The sequence below is a fragment of the Colius striatus genome, chromosome 2, assembly GCF_028858725.1.
Source record: "Colius striatus isolate bColStr4 chromosome 2, bColStr4.1.hap1, whole genome shotgun sequence".
Classification (NCBI taxonomy): Eukaryota; Metazoa; Chordata; class Aves; order Coliiformes; family Coliidae; genus Colius; species Colius striatus.
In genome coordinates, this window is record NC_084760.1 from 81691070 (window position 1) to 81712238 (window position 21169).

Here is a 21169-nt window from a genome sequence, read left to right on the forward strand (position 1 = left end):
CAATTTAAATATATTACTGTAGCAATTTTGTGGTAATTTATCAAATGGAATTAACATAACTTTGAACAAGTTCATAGTTTCCAGTTGTGTCATTCAATGACAGGGATGGAGATGGTGAGAAAAGTCAAACTGTTAGTTAGCATAGCCTCTTTCTTAAAGATTTTAAAGAAATCCAACTTAAAAGAACTCCACAGAAATAAAAGTACAGGATATCCAAATATGTGCATGGATAATACAGAAGATTCCAACACTGTGGTAATATTTATTGTTGGTAGAAACAGATAAATGCTATTAGAATATAAACATTCCGCCAAAAATGAGAATATTTTCACCTTGGGCATAAATTCTTTTTCTATAACTTGTTGATAGGTTAAGTTAGATTAAGTATTAAACCCACATTCTGTTCAACCATCCAAGATAATTATAGCTGCTTCCTAGTCACAGGCACATGCAGGATAGTGTTAGCAGCCCCTCCACTTATAAGTTAATAAATAAAAAAATTTGTCCTATATATGGTAGGATGGGTGAAAAGTTGCTGAATTGTTGAAGTGATTTGAATGAAGAAGGAGTTCTCTTAGGGTTTATTTAAATATCAAGTCAATTAAAAGCTTATATTTAGGAAGAGATTCTTCACCATGAAGGTGGTGAAGCACTGAACAGGTTTCCCAGAGAGGTTGTGGATGCAACGTCCCTGACAGTGTTCAAGGTCAGGTTAGATGGGGCTTTGAGCAACCTGGTCTAGAAGAAGGTATCCCCGCCCATGCCAGGGGGATTAGAAATAGATGCTCTTCGAGGTCCCTCCCAACACAAACCATTCTATGATTCTGTCATTTTCAGGACATCATAGTATACAATATAGAAGTTAAAATAAGGAGAAAACTCTGTTCCTTTATGGAAGAACTTTGTAAAAGAATACATGCAAATACTGACAAGACATCATAGTCTTCATCAGATTGAGTGATTATAAACCTATAATCTAGAAATCTCAATATAACAAATAATATAAACATTTAGGTGTCAGAAAGTTGGAACAAAGTGTGAAGATAATGGGATTTATTACATGATTTATCTTGGTAAATAAATCTCTGTTGACCAGTTGATCTTTGACTTGGAAATAAGCCATCATTGACAAAAAGGTTTCTTTAAAAAAGTTCTCATCTCTTGTGAATTTTAATTTTAATCCATAGAATGTGCTGCATTCATTACTTATTTTACCTTTTTTTACTTATTATTTTAGAGTGTGTTTATAGCAATACTGGTTTTACACTGGCATAGCTGATGCATTTAGTACCACATACAAAAATAAATTTGTGCTTTTGATTTTTGAAGGGATAAAGGGGAGAACTAATTGTGAAAGGAGACAAAGAGAAGTTGCTTTCTAATATTTTAAGAGTGAGGGAGCAGGAAAACAAGATTTATGCTATTTCATATTCTAATCTATTCCTTTGTTATTGAAAAATCTGATTAGTGCTTGAGACAGGGTAACTTTTTTTTTTACATATCTATAGCACTCAGGAACCTTAATATAATTTCCACAAAGAGACAAAATAATTTAGGAAGCTTTTCTAGATCTAGTCTTATTAAAAGATAAAACTTAAATGTTTCAAAAGCTGACAGACTTTCTGAAAATGTCGTTCTTCAACCAAAGAGGCTAATTTTTCAGAGAATCCAATGTTTGTTTGTAAATACATCTACTTGAAGTTACCATTTAGGCCATTCCATTATCTAATTTGAAATGGACTAAAGCCTCTAAACATTATTATTAATCAAACTCTTAAACAGTGATATGGTCTATTAATTATGTAGTTGGAAGTCTTTACTTTCATTACCCATGTCAGTATTTGCAGTCTCTAAACAAAAAGGGCCCTGCATTAAAGGAGGTTTATGGGATGCATGTGTGTTTGTTTGATTCGGGCCTGACTGATGTCTGTATGTGTACTATATGCATTTGTAATCTCTTCTGGGAAAAGGGGAATCTTTGTGAAACGGATTTTCACTCCAGTCTTTGTCTTGCAGCATGTGCTGTAATGAAACTACTCCATGAACAAAATCCAAGCATCAGTGAAAAACAAATCATGGGAATGATTGTATTCACCATTTGACCAACTAAGCACTGCTCTAAGTTGCAAACTGTAAATCTCCAGCTTCTTGGTGCATGTGTGGGTTCCCTACTTTGACTGTTATGCAATGAAGACCTTTGTTTTCTTTCCTGATGGTCTTTTTTTTTGTTTGTTTTAAAAGCTGACCTGTATCTGCCTTGTTACAAAAGGAAACTTTGTTACCTCTGATGTAAACCAGGATTTCAAAGTGCCAGTATTTTCTTCTGAGAATTATCCTCAGTCTTACCAACTACCATGTGCAATGTGACACATAGCTCTGCATCCCTCTGTTTTGAAGATAATATATTAGGATGAATATTGAATTATTTGTGTTCATAGGAACAAAACACACTTACCCAAATGCCTGTGGTGAAGATTCTGAAAGGGTTTCTAAAAACCATCCGAACAGATTCGTATCATCTTGTTAAATGAGTAAGGGTTTAACATGGTTCTTATTAACTTGTCAAACCACAGTGGCTGTGTTTACATGAAATACTTATGTTCTCTTGCCTTGCATCCACATGTGAACATATTTGACTTACATAAAACCTGAGCTCAGTCAGCCTCTTGGAGCATTTAGCACCAGACCAGACTTGTAGCATTCCTCATCGCTCGTGAACATAAGATAAAGCCAATTTCCAGACCTGAGCAAGAATGCCCCTTAATCATGCTGTATACACATGGAAATCAGTGTCAGAAGCCAGATGTATGAAAGAAAAACATTTTTCTCCTCTAACTTTCTAATTCCCTCTGGCATTTTTATTGGTGACCCAAATGCTCAACTTCACATCCAGAAGTTTTCCAGCATGTTGCCCTCATTTCATTTCTGAAATTTTTTCTGCAAGATTTCTTATCTTTACAGAAGTTTACATTCATTTTTCTTCATGTAAGCTAATCAAATGTGATGGTACAGGGGACAAAATGTTTTTTATACAAAATGTTTCTCCGAATAGAAGACATCCACAAATGAGAATTACAGTCTGGCCTAAGGAGAAACAGGAAAAAAATACATGGGAGAAGTCTTCAACGTAGCACTGTTCTAGCATAGAGGGGAAAAAAAATAGCATGCTTACAAAATTACTGTGTCACTGGAAGTGTTAGACATTAAGCAATGTCAGGAAAAGATTAACAATAAGAAATAATTACTGTAATTTGACTAGTAGATTATGGAACATAAAATAAGGAACAATATAAATAAATGCAATCATAAAACGTAAAAGACTGCAAGTTATAGGAAATTACTGTTGTACTTCAGAAAAAGGTGAAAACAGTAGGCAAGGAAGGCAATGGAGTCATACAATTTTTCAAGACTCATTTTTCTGCTTCATGATAAAAGACACTGCTGCTTAGCTGGGCTTAGTACAAGTACTAGAAAATTACCTGTCATGTGAACAGTGTAATGTAGTAAGCTGACTGTTATAAAATGCATGCCAGAAGACTGATGAGAAATTATAGGTATATAGGTCATATTTTTGTAAACACAACTGATACCATCTTAGAATAGTTTTCCACTTATGTTATCCACCTTATGGATGGATAATAAGAAAAGATTCGCATGGATTTGCAATTAATATTCTGTTCAGTGGGATTGGTTTGGAGCTCTTCATCCCTAAAGCACAGTGCACTATAAAAAAAGCAGATCAGTATCTTAAATGATAACAAGCAGAGTGGAACATACCACACAGGCTTCAGTGTAGAGAAATTTCCAGTGATCCTTGCCACAAATAAGTCCTCACTTCTTTCTTCAATTTATTGATTCCTACTGTTTCAAAGGAGAATGCTGCTCGCATGATACCAGTGTTGTAGTCTTCTTTTCTTATTTATGCAAAAGTTTATAATTCACAGCACCTATCTTCTTGCTATGCAGAAGAGCCAGTGTTATTTTACTTGCTTCTTGGAAGACTCTCAATGTATTCAGAGTTGAGGTGGTTATAAGTATCTTAAAACAGATAATGTGAATAAAAGCACATTTCTGAAGATCAGGAAATTCAAAAGTAGAGTTTTGGGTAACAGACTTAACTTTTCCTCCATCACAGTCCATGTGAAGGAGAAATGGGGTTAGTGCATCATTTAAACAAGTTCCCAGTTTTGTTGGCATCTCAAATCAGTGAAGAATGAAAAAGTGTTGCATTTAGGCTATAATTCAGCCAAGTTCCTTATTCAGCCAAATTCTTGGTCTCCCTTAGTTGTGACACGTCTCCAGCCTCTTCTTCCTGAGATCCCTACAGAAGACAATCACAGTAGGCTGGACTACATGGTCTTTCTGCTGGCATCTGAAATAATTTCTTTACTCTTCACTTACTGCTTTTTGTACTACTTTGGAAGTAAGAAGAAAGTAAGACTGCACAGTGTCCTCTTCCTTATCTGCCCATGTTGCTTACTTTAACTGTACATGTTTTGTTTAGTGATGTGTACTGCTGTCCATTTGTCTGTGTTTATTCGCTACAACTTTTTCTGGTTGATTGGGGGGTTTTGTCTATTATTTCTTTGTTGCATTTAATTCTCTGTGAAAATCTTCTTTGCCTATTCTTCACTTCTAACTCGGTTTTCTCTTAATTTGTGGCCAGGATTCTTTTAAGAAATAAACAAAATTATTTGGAAATAACTGTTTATTTCTCCATTGTAAATGTTTAAATTTGAAGTCGTAGAATAGAATCATCGAGTTGTTCCGGCTGGAAGAGAACTTTAAGGTCATCAAGTCCAGCCTTCATCCCAGCCCTATAGACCACTAGACTATTTCACTAAGTAAAACATCCAACCATCTCTTAAACACTTCCAGGGACAGTGACAACCTGTGCTTCTCTTCTCATGTCGTTCAGTCCATGTTTATCAGTACCTCGCTGCTGACAGCCCAGGTTTTCACTCAGTGGGAACCTCTCAGTCCTCTTTATGCACAACCTATCTGCATATAAAGACACATTAACCAGAGGAAAATCCCTTCAATCCTGATTTATCCAATACAGAGTAAGTACTAGCATTGTCAGTCTGTTTTACTGTCAAATAGCAGTAAGAAAAGCTTTATATGGCAAGAATATCTGTTCTTTCTCCTTCCGGCTCTGAGTCTGGCCAGGGAAGGGAAGAAGTTAAATTTATTCTAATTCAATTATAGGGTTCTTTATCTATTCATCTGATGCATCTTTGTTTTGGTTTTTTTTTTTTCTTTGAGGAGGAGTGGAATCCTGCAGATGAAGCTCCCGTCCTCATAAAACTTTTAATTTAGGAACACCTTAGCTATGGCTGGTGTATTCTTCTAGGTTAAAGTCTGCTAGAACCCAGAATCTGTGCAGTTAATGTAGATCTTTCCTTGATATAACCACTTGTTCTATAGTGAGAAATACATTATAGAAAAGAGTATGGGTTTTTTGACAATTTTACCTGCATCAGAATGCAGAAGTTTGAATAAACCAAAGAAAGCAATATTTGTTAATCATAGAATCATATGGACAACCTCATCCCACAACTTTTAGACTGTTCTATGATTATTAACTTCAGTGTGCTTCAGTATAAGCATCTGGACATCATAGGTGGACAAGCAGAGAAGCAGACCAGTTGCAATAATGCTGGAACATATGAAGTCAGAAGAAGAGCTGCAAATAAAGCCTACCAAATCTGACTTACAGTTTTCTGCACAGCCTGTGAAACTAAAATACATTTTGATTTTAGTTTTTCCTTTTTGAAGTGATTATTTCATATTTTTTTCCATTCTGTAGTCAGGACTCAGAGTATTTACCCTGATCTTCCAGTAGGTCAAGCTTAAGAAGATGGTATTATCCTTTCAGCTGTTATGGACAGATTTTTAGTCTGAGATTGACTGAGATTCTTTCTCCAAATAAATAGATCTGGCATAATTTTCCCTCTAGGTCTGTTTGTGATTGGGATTTTTTTCTGTACATGAAACATTGTAGATACCTCATATTATATCTGTTAGCTGAAAACATACGTTTCAACCAGTGTTGAAGTAGAAATAATTGAAAGTAAAAATTGGGATTTTTTAAAATAGAATGGAATATTTTTTTTGGACACACTTTAGCTTTTAGCAGATTTGACTGGACAAGCAATATGTTAATTATGTTTACTTTAAATGTAGCATTACTAGAAAGGTGAGAAAACACTGTCACAAACCTAGGCTGTCCAATTTTTCAGTAACAAGAATAATGTTCTATTATTTTACTGTTAAGCTCAATATTGCTGATTGAAGCACTATCCCAAGGCTTCTGCCAAGCACCACATTGTTCATGTGATAGGGAGCATTTGGTTATGGTCGAGCAAGTCTGAAAAATGGTAAACTGACAGCAAATCTGGGATCATGGTTGGTAAGGCAGCTCTTGTGGTCACGTGCTTTTATTTGATGTGGTTCCATGTGTCTCCTCTGCCAAATGGTGTAATGTGCTAAAGTGATGAAACTGCAAAAGAAAAAAAAAAGTCATCTATTTACTTCAGCAACAAAGGAGAAAGAGAGCAGGGAAGGAGATCAAAGCCCATAACATGAGTCTCAAAGCAGGAAAAAAGAGCAAAAAGAAGGGAATTTCTTTCCACATGCTTCAGGCTTGCTAATACCCATCATGAGTAATAAACCTTTTAAATGCTTGTGCTTTAACATTGGCCCTGTTGAAAGAAAAGCTCTTTGTTATTTTAAACCTGGATAAAAAGTCTTTCCATGCAGTGGCAAGTTTCTTGTTTATTTACATCTTCAAAGCTAGGAAATCTCCACCTGTATCATTTACAATCATTGAAATTGTCATTTCTCTATTTTGTATAGGTTTTGCAGAAAGAATACATTGGACTAGTAACATTATTGAATGCAATGAGTATTATGTATGACTTTCTTTTGATATAAAGCTCTTTAATGCTACTTTCACAGTGTACTCTGGAATAAGAATGATTCTTGCTAAGGTATTCGACCTCCTTCCTAAACACATGTTTTTTAGTCTTTCCTCCCTTGGAGCACAAATAACTGCCATTGTGCAAGGTAACTCCTTTTAGTAGTCAGAAACTTTTTCTTTAGATGTTCTTTTTGTTGTAACATTTCTTCCAAAGAAAAGCTTAGGCAGTTTTGGAGATGGGGAGTTGTAACGTATAAAGGCAAATGAGAGAAAGTGCAAAATACGTGGACACTATTATATCTGTGTTATCATGTACCTTTATAAACTGTAATCTTTTTATTCTTGCAGGACCCTACAAGATTTAGGGGGTAGTCTGAAATAATGCTAATTTTTCAGACTTAGCTCAAAAGTTTCTCAGCGATGTAGAAAATCTCTGCTTGGAGAAAGGGAGAAGCAAAATCGATTGCAGGGAAGAGATGAGGTGAATGAAAGAAATTTAGGAGAAATAGACAGGCCCAAGAGAGCATGGGGGAATTGTAGGGAATTGCCCCTTACATCTGTCTTGCCAAACCACTCAGTCTTCTAAAATTGGAACTTGGAAGCACCCTTCTTCTCTAATGATGTTATGTTTTTAAGGATGGGGAAACAACTGGTTCTTTACACATACTCAAGAACAAAACCAATCACTTCTGTAAACCTGTGAATTAATGATATGCTGCTTTTTTTTTTTTTAGGATTATTTCTTGAAAAACAAAACTACTCTTAATGCAGACTGACTGCTGCTCTTTAATTCAGTCAGATGGATTCTGAGTCAATCACAAAGTCCAGTTTAATTCACAGTCTGTGGATCAGAACCACACTGTGTCTAATGCACTGGAAACTCAATAAGGCAGGAACTTGCTGCAAAGGAGTCTCTGGTCCATCTTAAAATAAGGTATATGAAGCTGATTTGCAGAGCTGAGGAGGTTTAGAGCAACAGCCAGTGAATAAAATGCTGAGTAAACCAGATCTTTGTCTATGTTCCAACATGTTCATGCAGCCTTATCTCATAGATAGGTAGATCTACCATGTATTTATCCTCATCCGGTACCAGTCCTAATGAAATAGCATCCACTAAAACTGTTGCTTCATGTATGATGAGTTACAGAAAGCCACTATCAGAATCTGTTAGAATTTTAGGTTACTGAAAAAAATTGTGGGAAAATCAAACACAATTTGGTTGGTTATGCTGAAACAAGACTTACTTTAGAAGCTCTAGAGGAGCATATTAATTAATGTGCGTTTAAAGTAACTTCCTTGTCCTATTTCTTGATGGCTTTTTGTTTATTTTGGAGCAAGTTTTGTCATCTTGATACAATGAATGTCACTAAACTCGACAGTGTGATGTTGTAGTTGGGTTTGTTCGTGGGTATAAAAATGTGTTTGTTAATGAGGAGTATATAACAGTGATACCAAGAAGGAAAGCTTAATCACGAATGGAGGTAATCTTTCAAGAGACTCAGCTATCTGGAAAGCAGGTTTAACATGCAAAAATCTTCAACTTGCACTGGTGGAATCTCTTGGCAAATGGAATTGCCTTGACTATAAAAGGCTTCTTATAATATTTTTCTTTTTTCTAAACCTTTTATTTTGGTTGTGCTTTCAAGGTGCTCAAAAAGCAGTATTAGATAGTGAGATGCATGCTGAAATTCTCATGCCTAATTTTCTTCATTTTTTATATTTCCTTGCACCTTTTACATGCCCATATTATTTCATGTTGAGTAAACCACTTATTTCTTCAGCTACAAGTTTATTATAGGGTCAAAGGAATTTTTATAGCCTCCTGCCCCATCTCATGATTGTGAGGTACTGCAAGTGTGTTCCTTTATCATGATAGTGACATAGTACAGCATAGTCAAATCAAAGTCTGAGCAGTGTTTAAAAATAAAAGATAAATATCAGTTTCCTAAGGCAGAAGAACCTTAATGTTGAATGTTTATAGGAGATTTTGAGATGATCAGAGACAAAGTCCTGTGCAAATGCAGTATTTTATTAAAATATTTAATAAGCAGGTTCTCTCACCCAATAGTCCGAACAAAGATGCCTGGCCACTCTTAATTTTCCCTACTCATAATTATTTCTACAGAAGATGAATTATTGTACAGCTTTATTCTGTTTTCAGGGAATAATTATACTAGAAATTCCAGCCTTCTTTCTGTGGAGGGACTTCCTTCTCAGAAACCACACCTTGTAGCAGTCTGTTTTTCATTTGAAAAGGATTGAATTCCCATTTATGTCAACAAGTTTTTATGGATTTACTACCTTCAAAAGATGAGTACAGGTAAAATGGGAAGCTCTTATTCACAAATCATAATACTTCAGTCTGGAAGATATATTGGAAGCTGGTCATATAGAAGGGGAAGCTTTTTTGCACGTAAAATCTGTTAGAGATTACTCCTTATTTCATGCCTGCTGTTGCAACTGACAGGGGAGCCTGTAATTCCTGTTGTAGTCATCTGAGCATCTCCAGTGGTATCTCCATGCTAAGGGGCAACTTGGACTTGGTTGCAAATGAGACAAGGCAGGATGTAAAACAGACAGTACCATTTCCTCTGTATATGAGATTGGAGGTTTTTATGGATATATATACATAAGCATTTAAGGAGCTTAATGAACAGAATGCTGGAGTGTTAAAACTAAGTTTTACAGCCCACTTGTAACATACCCAAATGATCAGGTCTTTCATTCTACAACTGATGGACTCAGTATACTTTCAGTTTCTCAAGAGCAAACTACTGTTTCAGAAATGCACCAACTTAGTCTAGTAGTCACTGTTTTTTAACAAGCACAAGTAGCAAAATTATATTCCTGTGTGAGTAATTTTAGTAAGGGGATAGCAGCAAGGAAATTGAATTATGTTAGGGAAAAAAAAATTCTGTTCAAGTTTTACTTCTGCTGGAAAAGTTTATTTGGATTTTTTTATGTAGCTGGGTTGTACTCAAGGCTCTTTTTTTTTTTTTTGTCATTGCATATGCAAAATCCAGACCTGCAGAGCTGTTCCATGTGGTGAACAGTCTGCTGAACCCAGACTGTTTTGCCTGAGTAGCAGATTTCCATATACCTCATTATGAGTTTGGTTTTTTTGATTTATGTAAACTCTGTTCCTTCAAAGGGATGTACAACTGTAAACCTTTATTACCTACCAAAGAGTTTCCTTATCAAGTACAGAGGAAAGTAGAAAGGCATGTCCTATTGGAGAGTAAGAGCTTTATTTTACAGAGAAGAACTTTCTTTTCAGACAGTGGAAACAGCATGTAAACAGGAGGCTACAAAATAACTTAGCTTTTGAACCTTTTTAGTTGTACCCAACTAGGTTCTGAACGTTTACTGAATGATATAAGCCATGGTGTGTAATAGAAATTCATATCCCTTTAGATTGCTAAAATGTGTAAGAAAGCTTTTAGGTCAGTACTGCTAAAAGAAAGCATCATGAACTTCAGCTGGTTATTGGCTTACGCAACCTGATTTAAATGAAAAGTACTAGATCTTTCCACACTAAAGAAGCCATTATCCTCTCCATAGCAGGTGTGCTTCAGTCTTCAGTCCTACGATAAAGGCAATTGATTAAGATTCCTGAATACGTCTCTGAAGTTTTTCTATAGATTCCTACCATTCAGATTTCCAGTCTGTGCAGAACAGAGGTTTTTTTTTTTTTTTCCATATTATTTCCTTCTGGAAATTAAGAAAATCGTAGATTCAGGGAATATAATAATAAATGTAGGTTGGAGGGAACCTCCAGAGGTTATCTGGCCAAGCCCCTCTTCAGAGCATGACCAACTTAGTTCAGCATACTCACGGCAGTTGTTCAGCTGAGCTGTAAGCACCTCGGAGGGTGGAGATTTCCCAGTCCCTCTGGGCCTGCTTTCCAGTATTTGGTTGCTCCCACTGTGAAAATGTTTCCAAACAGCTAATCAGAACTTCCTTTGTTGCAACATGTCTGCATTGCCTTTTGTCCTGTCACTGTTCACTTCCAAGAAGACTGACTGCATCTTCTCTATATTTTTCCATTAGATAATTGAAGGCACCATTGTGCCTTCAATAACAGTATGCCTTCAAATCTACTCTTCAATATCTCCCCCATTCCCTTGTGTTCTCTTAAGACTGTAGAAACCCATTTCTTTCAGTATCCCCACCTTTCATCCTGTACCTAGTAATCTTTCTGGCTCACTGTCTTCTTAATCAAGTCATCTTGTATTGGCAGGCCCAAAACTGGAATAGATGTCATGGCTTACGTGGGCATCTGGCTGTGTATTACTCCTCAGTCCAAATAATTTTGCTTATTCTTAGCTAGTTTGACTGAAGGTGGCTTTTTTAATAATTTAAGACTCAAAGTCCTCTCCTCCTACAATAACAAGGTATCTTAACTATACTGCTCCCCATCTTATTGATGAGGGCTAAGAAACAGAACTGTTTATAGTGAAAAAGCTGCTTCCTGAGAGAATGCTTTGCATTAGTGATGACCTTAAATAAAGTGGTTTAATTACAGTGGATCATAGTATAACCTGTTTTTTTATAGATGATGTCGCTCAATACTTTTTATACCGCTACAGCACGAAATACCTTTCATCATCATGGCCCTCTGACTTTGAGCACAGGGAAAGAAGACAATGTAGAAATAACTTTCAAATCTCAGGGACTGTAAATGTAATGTACTGTTAAAATATTTTTTGTTTCTAGTGCACTTGGAGGATCATCTGCCCTTCATATCCCAGCTTTTCCCGGTGGAGGTTGTCTTATAGACTATGTACCCCAAGTATGCCAGCTGCTAACAAACAAGGTAAGTTTTTAAAGAGAACTCAACTTTTCATTACATGCTCTACTGTATTGCATTAACACAGAGGGCATGCGTAAGGTGAACTACACAAGGAATACAGTCTTGATAAGAGCTGAGCACCTAAACAGGGTGTTGAGTATAGTGAGTTTTAGGTAAACAAACATGTTTGTGATCAGATCCTAGAGTGGGTTTTTCTTATTGTGACACATTAAAGTCTAGGATAAAATGTTATTGTATGGTACAACACCACATTGTTTCGCACTATTTTGCTAGTAAATACAAATGTCTAGTTTGTGTATTATTCTTGCAGTTGGAAGATAACCAAGTTCTCATACCATAGTCATCATTATAGGTTTTGAGTACTTTCAATACTCAAATGTTTTATCCAATTTAACTGAATCTGCTTGGATGTTTAAGCAATGGTAGCTACTTAAGGTTGCTGAAACGATTGTGTTCCAGTCAGCATACTGTTTAAACAAAAAAAGAGATGAGTATAGTATTTTGAAAGCTTCTCCATTATTGAAATGTAATTTTAAAAATAAAGCTTAGAGGACAACATCTAGGAATTTGCCTATTACAAACCTCCTATTTGTATAGTATTTTTACCTTCATTTGTCCAAATGAGGAAAATAATTTTCTCTTTTAGAAAAAGTTCTTCAAAATGTGTTTCCATAATTATATTGGAATCCATCTTTAGAGTTGTTTTTGTTGTGGTTTCCTGTTAAAATTACTTTCTGTTTTTAAAATCTGCAAGTACACAGGACTGTTTTTATCCTCTCTTAAACAAAGTCCCTTAAGCAAACTTATCGTATGTTTTCCTTTTCCCAAAATAACAGTTCAGATCCCACACAAAGCCTTCAAAATAATCATAGTTTTTTATAAAATGAAATAAGTCTCAGTCTATAAATAGAATTTAAGGGATATAAGATGGCTCTCAGCAATGACTACATCAAGGCTCTTTCAAAAAGTTTAGGAAAGCATTTGCCAACCAAGGAATTCTAGTATTACCATAGCGGAGAAAAGTACTCTCCCTGTTCTCTTTGTGTTCTGTGGTGAAAAAAACATTTTAAAAATATTAGTTTTCATTCTGGAAGGCAAAGGGATTAACGTGGGGAATCACATATGGAACCATACTGTAAGTACTTGAAGTAACCAGTTGTAGACCAGATGCTCCTGCAGCCTGACAGCATGTGCATTGTTTCTGTTACGGGTCAAACTCTGTTCACGCTGTTCTGCTAAGTAATCCCGTTCAAATCAATAAGAAAACATACATGGTGTGAGGAGAATTTTGCCTTGTCTTCCAAGTTTAGCATTGATGGATTTTGTCTGTGCCAGAATGGAAGTCATTCAAACCCCAGAACGCTTCAGAAATTGATGCTCGCAGTTGAGTAGGTGGCTCCCTGAGTCAGCATGAAACCACTGAGAGAGAGCTTAGCACTAAGAAGATTTTGTTGGAAGTGCAGTTGTCAGAAAACACCCAAGATTAGTTGTGAAATTTTTTTTTATTTATTTTATAACCAGAATGTTATTTTGACACTTAACCAACTGTCAGTTCAGGTAATTATTGATTTGCTTATTGCGGCTTCCTGCTCAAACTTCAACAAGACGAGGTTGCACTTTTTTTGCACTCTTCATCTTGGAGGGTTAAACAGCACTTCAATATATTGTGAAAGTGAGTGAAGAGATTTCTTTACAAGATGTTTCTGTGTGCGAGAGCCACTGTTTGTTTTAAAGGCATTCTGGGACTTTTTAGGTAAATCATGCAAGCTAAGTGTAGGGTTCTGAACTACTACCATATCAAACATAAATCTTCCTTAGCAAGAAATACATGACAAATTAGGAGCATTGACTTTCTTTATCTTTTTATAGCGCTGGATTTGTTTCTTTCTTTCTTTTTTTAAGGTACAATATGTTATTCAGGGATACCATAAGAGAAGAGAGTATATCGCAGCTTTCCTGAGTCACTTTGGAACGTAAGTGTTCTTTTGATGCATTGTTTTCTGTGTCATGGCAGAAAGTGTTGTCTTCTGCACATGGTCTTTAGTTGTGTGGCTATTGTCTACTGCATAAGATGAAATCTGCTCATTTTTCACAAAATAATGTGTGTAGATTGTCTGTAGCAGTACTGGAAGGAAGTTCAGTGCTACTTTGGTGTCAGTTGCTAATCTGATTTTTCTAGAAAATAGCTGATGGTGGGAAAAGGACAGTAAGGATTTTCTCCTTGTGCAAAAGAAATGTGCTTATTTCCGAATAAATGACTGGAGGGGGTCTTACAGTAATTGAGAATGACTGAGGTGGGAGAACAGGGAAGTGGATATGGATCCAAGCCTTGCGGGAACCAGAATCCACTGGTCAGCATAAAGGCAGGATTGGGAGACCTATTGTTCCTACTGCTGAGCAGTATTGTCTCGTGGAGAATGGGCTGTTGGGTTGTGTTGAAAGATCCGTGGCCTGGCATGATGACACATGCCTCACAAATCAACTAATCTGGGGTGCTTTAACACTGTGAAGGGTAGGCCCTTTGCTTTGCCACCTAAATCCTGACTTGAGCAAGGGTCCAGGTGCTTCATGTGACAGCGATTGCCTGACCAGCAGTGCTCTACCTCATGGCGAGAAAGGGGTTTCTGCTTCCTAGTGGTAATGCCAAATGGCATGGATATTCAGGAGCCCTTAAAACCTCAGGTTTCTCAAGGGAGGGTAGGAAGACAGATGTTTTCTAGTATGTCCCGAAATTTTGTGCAACTGTAGATAGATAACAATTACTTGAACTGGACATATGAGTAGATAGAAAGTCAAAGCAAGCTAAATTATTATGAAAACAAGGAATTTCATTTTCTTCTGAGAAGACTACAGTATAGAAATGTCCCAGATGTGCCTGTGATTTCTGTTTCCCTTGTGAAGTGGTTCACGAGTCCTGATGCTACTTGAGACCTTTAAAGAGTACTGACTCATAATGCTTGAAACTGTAAATTTAGTATGTCTTCTATATTTAATTTTTTGTATGCTCTCATGCTTTGTTTTTTCTATATATACTCTTTTAAGTTTTCAAATTTAAATTTTTCTCAGCCTGTGCATTTTCAGTTTTACCCTATCACTTCTTACAGAGTTAATAAATAACGTTAATCTGGGTAACATAACAGGAATTTGTATGTTTATCAGTATAGTACTGCAGATGCAGTAGCAGGTCTCCTTTCATTCTAAAGTGTATTTTTATAACTGAATTTGGCCTTTCTTTGAGTAAGAAACTGCAATACAACAGCATAAATAAGGTTATTAAGATGAAAAATTTAATTTAATTTTCATTTAGCTAGGAAATTAAAACTGTTAATAAGTAAACCAAATAGTCTTAAGTTTCTTAAAAAACAAAGTCAGTCCTCATAATACAGAATTTACATAATTATCATTCAATATTAGAATGAATGACAGGTAAAAATTGTATTCATTTTTTGGCTTTTTTTTGTTGATAGTGGTGTGGTGGAATATGATGCAGAAGGCTTCACAAAGCTTACTCTGTTGCTGATGTGGAAAGATTTTTGCTTCCTTGTTCACAGTGAGTAACTCTTTGCCTCAGGCATAAATGTCTATCCTCTTAAGATACAAGTTCAAAAGGGAAAAAGTACAATTACAGGAAACAATTTAAAAGTTTTAGCTATTTTTATCCAGTGTTTAATGTATTTTTGATGTGACCGTAACACTTTGAAATCACAAAAGCCTGATCGTATTTGGAGAAGGGGAGAGGATCCACATTGATAGTGTACTGCCTGGCTTACAGAATGCCAAAGCATTCTGGGAAGGTTTTCTGGTAATGTGACTCAAGATTAAGTTCACTGTTTTTTGTTTCAAAAGTGTCAATAATGAGGACCAATACTATAGAGTACCTGGGAGTACCTAAAATGTTACATAATTGTCGGGAATTAATGCATTGATATTGATAGTAAAGACAGTTTAGTGTAAGGAAAACATATTAAATGAGAAATGGTCCTATAGAGTTTTTAGGAGCCACAAGTGATTCCTGAACTGAAACTGTGTAGGCACATCACATACAGTTTGCTACAGTAGGTAGCTAGATTTGCTGACATTTGAAGTTTTTAAATCACGATTGTATTACTTTCAAAAATACATTCTTAATTAAATATATAGGAATTACTTCACGTAGAAATTAGTAAGTGTGGCTTTGTTTACTGCCTTACACATGTTAACTTAAGCAGCAGTTGTTATTTTTCCCTGTGGTAGGGTGAAATTCACAGGTACCAAAGATACTTGCGTCTGGAGAAATGAAGTCATGTTACCCTTTACTTTTTTATTGTTACACTTCTCACCTTTCTTTAAAATTATTACCGTGCAATTTGACCAGCTGCAACATTGATGTTTGTTAACATTCTAGCACTTGAATACTTCAGTTTATGTCGTTTTCATTTATGGGCTAGTTCTTCATGGGGAAAACTAATGACATAACAAGAATTTGTCCCAGAGTTTTTAAAGCAAGAAGTGGGGTTTGCCATTGTTCAGAGAAATCCTTCAGCCTGTGTTGTATTGGAGATCATAGAAACTGACCTCACAGACTCTTTTCTTTTTATCACCTAAGACTTCCAGACATTAATGACCATAAGAGATCTGGAAAATTCAAACTTGACATTTTAAAAACTTTACTTGTATTAGTATAATTTACATTGGGAGGGGAAAAAAGAAATAAAACTTAAGATTTTTTTAAAAATCGACTTTATTGAGTCTTTACTTACTCTTCAACTACAAAGGAGAATTGGTCACCAGATGATTGTCTTCTATGAGATGATGCTTCTTTATGTACAACCTTCTTGAAGATTTCTTACCTTTCATATTTCCCAGAGTGTTTGACTTGTTTTTATCAGTGTTAAAATTCCCATGGATTTTATTTGTGCTGTGGGATAATATAACTTAATAGATGTCGAAGCAGTTTGATTTCAGGGGAAGCAAAATTCAAATTTCTGTTAAATAACAGAGTAGATTTTAACTGTGTAGTATTCAGAGTGCTCAATTAAACTGGCACGAAAGCTACAATTATAACTGAATGGTTTATCACTATGTATTAACCCTGTGGCCTTAGAAATCACACACTGGCTTAGCTGTGTAAGCCGTTGCATCATCCGCGTGTTGAACAATCCGCTGCAAAAACATTTATGTTCCATGCACTGGAGGTTATTGCAATGAAAGGATTCAAACCTGCACTTCATTTCCTGAGTGAAGTAATGTAAGCTTTCATCTCTTAACCACCGGCATAACTATGTATATTATGGTTGAATATTTAGCAAGCATCTAATAAAATGTCTGGGAGAGATAGCCGTAAGTTGAAAACTGTTTTACTTTATGTATTTACTGTAGTATGGAGAGAAAGTATTCAGAGGAGAATAAAGAGATCAGTATACAGCAAGCACCATGGCATATCAAATGAAAGGAACCATAGTCATTTTTATAGCCATCTTAATTTTGGTTAAAATTTCAGGCTTAACCGAGATTGTGACATACATAAATGCTAATGCCAGTTGTATTTCCTTTAAAGGATGCGTTTATGGATTTCGAAAATAACTTTGGGGCTTTTTCGCAACTGCTTGCGTTCAAAGTTACAAACTTATTTGGAAACTAGGAAGCAAAACACATTAAAAGTAAAGTGAGATTACTCAAAATAGTTTTATTGAGTAAAGTGATTTAAAGGTAAGAGAAGAGAAGTTGGAAAGTAGTTCTGGATTGCCAAAGCCAAATAACAGAACAATTTCCCTTACTAAAAAAAATCATTTGTGCAGTAGTTACAGAAAGAAGAGCAAAGTCTACCTGCTCTACTTTTAAAACATAGAAGAGCTACCTAATTGCAAACTTAATCATTAGATTAATGTATCTGCTGAAGTTGTTATGTTAAGGTCAAAGGAACTGTTGCTTTAGTGGTTTAGTTCTAAAAATTGATGAAATGCTTTCCAATGTATGACAGAAGATACCAGCGTTCAGAGAAGTTCATGCATACACATGGAAGAGGAAATTGTTAATGAGGCTTGATGCTTTAAGTCTCAGTATGAAGGTGTATATGTAAATTCAATATACTGCTAATTTATTTCTCTTCTTTAAAAATCAGCTATGACTCGTTTTTGGAAGTAGACATTTCTTCATATTCTTGTTCCTGCATGCATTCTGTGTATTTATACTGTAAATAAATGTACACACAAGTTACATTTTCTGTGCACAACTAAGAATTAAGTAGCCTTATTGTTACGGGCACAAGAATAGGACTCCAAAACAACCTGTATATAGGGTTTTGACAAATTCATTTTTATCTTACATGATTTTTAGGTTATCAGCCCAAAGGAGATTGACAGAAGTTGGACCAGTTGCAATAGCAAATGAATCACTGCTTGTGTTAGTGGGTGGTTGTTTAAGACATATTGAAAAGGACAGATATTAAACTAAAAGGGTTTTGTTTCACAGAGCAACATTTCAGGGCACAGAGAATGTTGGAAGCTGCCAGCATTTGAATATTAAATTTGTATGGGATCTCAGACTTCTGTGAAGTTGGTGGGAACACTTCCTGCCACTGACCTTGGCTAACTGTAAGAGATTTCAGCTTCTGTGTTGAGTAATATCAGTGACCTGGCAAGTCCGAAGTGTGGGTCACGTGAAAACTTAATGTTTAGTTAACGAGCTTTCTTGCTATGGGGGTACCAACTGAAGTAGCTTTTTATCCACCCTATCTGTGCAGTTACGTGGTCACCTGTGTCAGAGAGCAGATCAGAAATAGGCAGTATCTCGGCAAGAGGGGAGGGGTTTTTTACGGAAGAGAGACAAGCAAGCAGAGGACCCTAGTGCATTAACTGAGGAGCTTATACTTATGAGTGTCAGGCTTTGGGCAGAAACACATTGATGCTTTAAGTCTCAGTATGAAGGTGTATATGTAAATTCAATATACTGCTAGAAGAGAGACAAGCAAGCAGAGGACCCTAGTGCATTAACTGAGGAGCTTATACTTATGAGAGACAAGCAAGCAGAGGACCCTAGTGCATTAACTGAGGAGCTTATACTTATGAGTGTCAGGCTTTGGGCAGAAACACATTTCTGGATTCAGGGTTTTTTGGAGGGAAGCCATCAATGCCAACTTCTGATGCATTCCTGTTTGGATATTGCTATCAACACACATTTGTCAGCAGAGCAGTTTATGCCAATGCAATCAACTTACGTGGTTTGAATTCATGATCTGAGCTAAACAATGGGGGTTTGCTCACATAAACCTTTTTTGGATCTGGATTAGCGTTATCGGTCCACAGCCTCAGAAAGCAGCTTGGAAAATAGAGACACAGAGAAATTTTGGTAGCCATGTTTGTCAGATGAGCCTTGGGAGGAGGAGAGGTAAAAAAAAATATAGGACATTTGAGGAAAGGACATTAATAACTGGGAAGACAAGTTTACACTACTGTGCAAACAAGGTGCACTTTATTCCAGTTGACATTCGGAGAAGGAGGAACGTATACACACTCGCTATAAAGAACAAAATTGCATTCAAAAAGTAATTCCTTCTATTGATTCCCTTTCCAAGCAGAAATAATTCATTAGGCTTCAAATATTGTTTTAATCATTCAGTAGAGCAACAATAATTTTTGGAATTTAGGTAAATGATAATTTTTTCAGGCATTTGGTGTAATTTAAGACACTTGCCAATTAAAGGAGATTGCCCCACCTCTGGAACGTCAACAGAAAAGAGCTAATGAGTATTCATCGACTCCCTCATCTCTTCCTCCAGCAGCATGTTTAAATAAACAAGTGAGACTTTGTCGTAGTAAATGGCTAGCAAGGAGGTTTGGTAGAGTCTTAAATGGAAGATTTTTCCTAGATGAACATGTGTCTGATTGCTTCATGTTTGCTATTTGGGTTAAAGAGAGCTTATGTGAAAAAGCGTATTTTCTTTCAGCTAAGATTGTACTTACTGTTGGTTTTTACATTGCTTCTGCAGATTGCTATGTAAAAAATTACTTCCCTGCCACACTAACTCCACAGTTAATGAAATAATTAAAATGTTTAATTAATAATTTGCTTATCTGAGCAATTTGGAACCCAGAACATGAGATAGTTTCATGTAAACATTCTTGTAAATATTTCAGTAAACCTTCATCTACCTGCAGTTTTGGCCGTAGAGCTCTCTCTGTTATATAGAGCCTGTTGATCTTGTTAACATGTAAACTTGAAAAGTAGCTAGTGTTTGTTGGTTCAATAAAGTAATCCCCTTGGAATATGCCCAATGACTCCTGTGTGCTACTGGAGTATGAATAACCATTTGAGTGAAGTTGTTAGTTTTAGACATCTTTTTTTCTTTTTCATTTTTCTGTGATGTAAGACTTGCTTACATAGTTTTTTTGGAAGCTGAAAAGAAGATAGCCTTCAAGAATCGTTCTTTTTCATCAGTATCAGTGCCTGGCAGTCATCGTAATTAACAAAATTCCAAGGAAAACAAATCTTTGGAGGAAATTAAGATTGCTTTGGCTCTACTTCTTCAGGGAAGTTAGTCTGATCTTGAAAGAGCAGCCTTCTCAAGAAAGGGTATGGAAAAATAAACTGTTGCCTGCCCTAGTTGCTTCCTGAAAAAGTCCCAAGTGTTGAGTGGAATATTTACATTAGATCACTTCTGTGAGCTTTTATCTAATGAGGTGCTTTGGCTTCCTTACATAGTGATTTTGTTTTATTCTTCTCATTGTTTCTTAAATGAAAATGTGAATTTAAGACTCTGTGAAAACTAAGAGAGAGAGAAAAAGAGAACATAATAGTGTGAATTACAAGGTATAGGAGAATTTAGCGATGTCTCGTAGCGTCAGGAAAGCAGGATAGTTCAGCAGAAACACCAAGCAAAACATGTTTTAGGAGTCTAGTATAAGAAGTTCAATGCTAATCAAAAGTGTATGCAAAGATTCTGTAGGGATGTCCTTTTGTAAATGAGAAACTGGGGATTGACAAAGCCACAGTGATGTAAAACTGGCGTGCAGAAGTCAAAAGCCATTTGTATCTGATGCTTGTATCTATTTTGTGACTGTACAGCAAGCAGATAAATGTCTCTTGTGAGGTGGTCTTTTCCTCTCACTCTCAGTGCTTTTAGTCATAATTATGGACTACTTTGTGTCTGGTCTTGAAAGTTCCTGAGCATATGTTTTCTGCCTGCAGCAAAATATACTCTGAGCTGAGAGGGCTCTTCAAAAGTTTGTGTGTTGTTTTAATCACCATAAAACAAAGCATTCTCTGACATTTCCTGTGTAGTGAGGCACATATCTCTTATCCAAAATCAATAAAAGCTGTAGATACGCTGCAGTGCTGTGCATCAGACAGTGTGATAGAAAAGTAGCCTGAGTCATAGGCACATCATTCTGCACTTAACTAGGCATGGGCAGGGGCTAATCCCAGGATGGAATTTTGCAGCATTTGGAAAGGAACTA

At 36.1% G+C, this 21169-nt stretch overlaps 1 protein-coding gene across 3 annotated transcripts in view; it reads left to right on the plus strand.

The window, feature by feature from the left end:
- Positions 1-21169, plus strand: part of BABAM2 (BRISC and BRCA1 A complex member 2) — a 167887-nt gene that overhangs the window by 113298 nt on the left and 33420 nt on the right. For all 3 annotated transcript variants that reach the window (XM_061991288.1, XM_061991286.1, XM_061991287.1), the window contains 3 exons: positions 11639-11738; positions 13638-13708; positions 15203-15285. In XM_061991288.1, coding sequence (XP_061847272.1) covers positions 11639-11738; positions 13638-13708; positions 15203-15285 — 254 coding nt within the window. The remainder of the gene's footprint in view (positions 1-11638; positions 11739-13637; positions 13709-15202; positions 15286-21169) is intronic.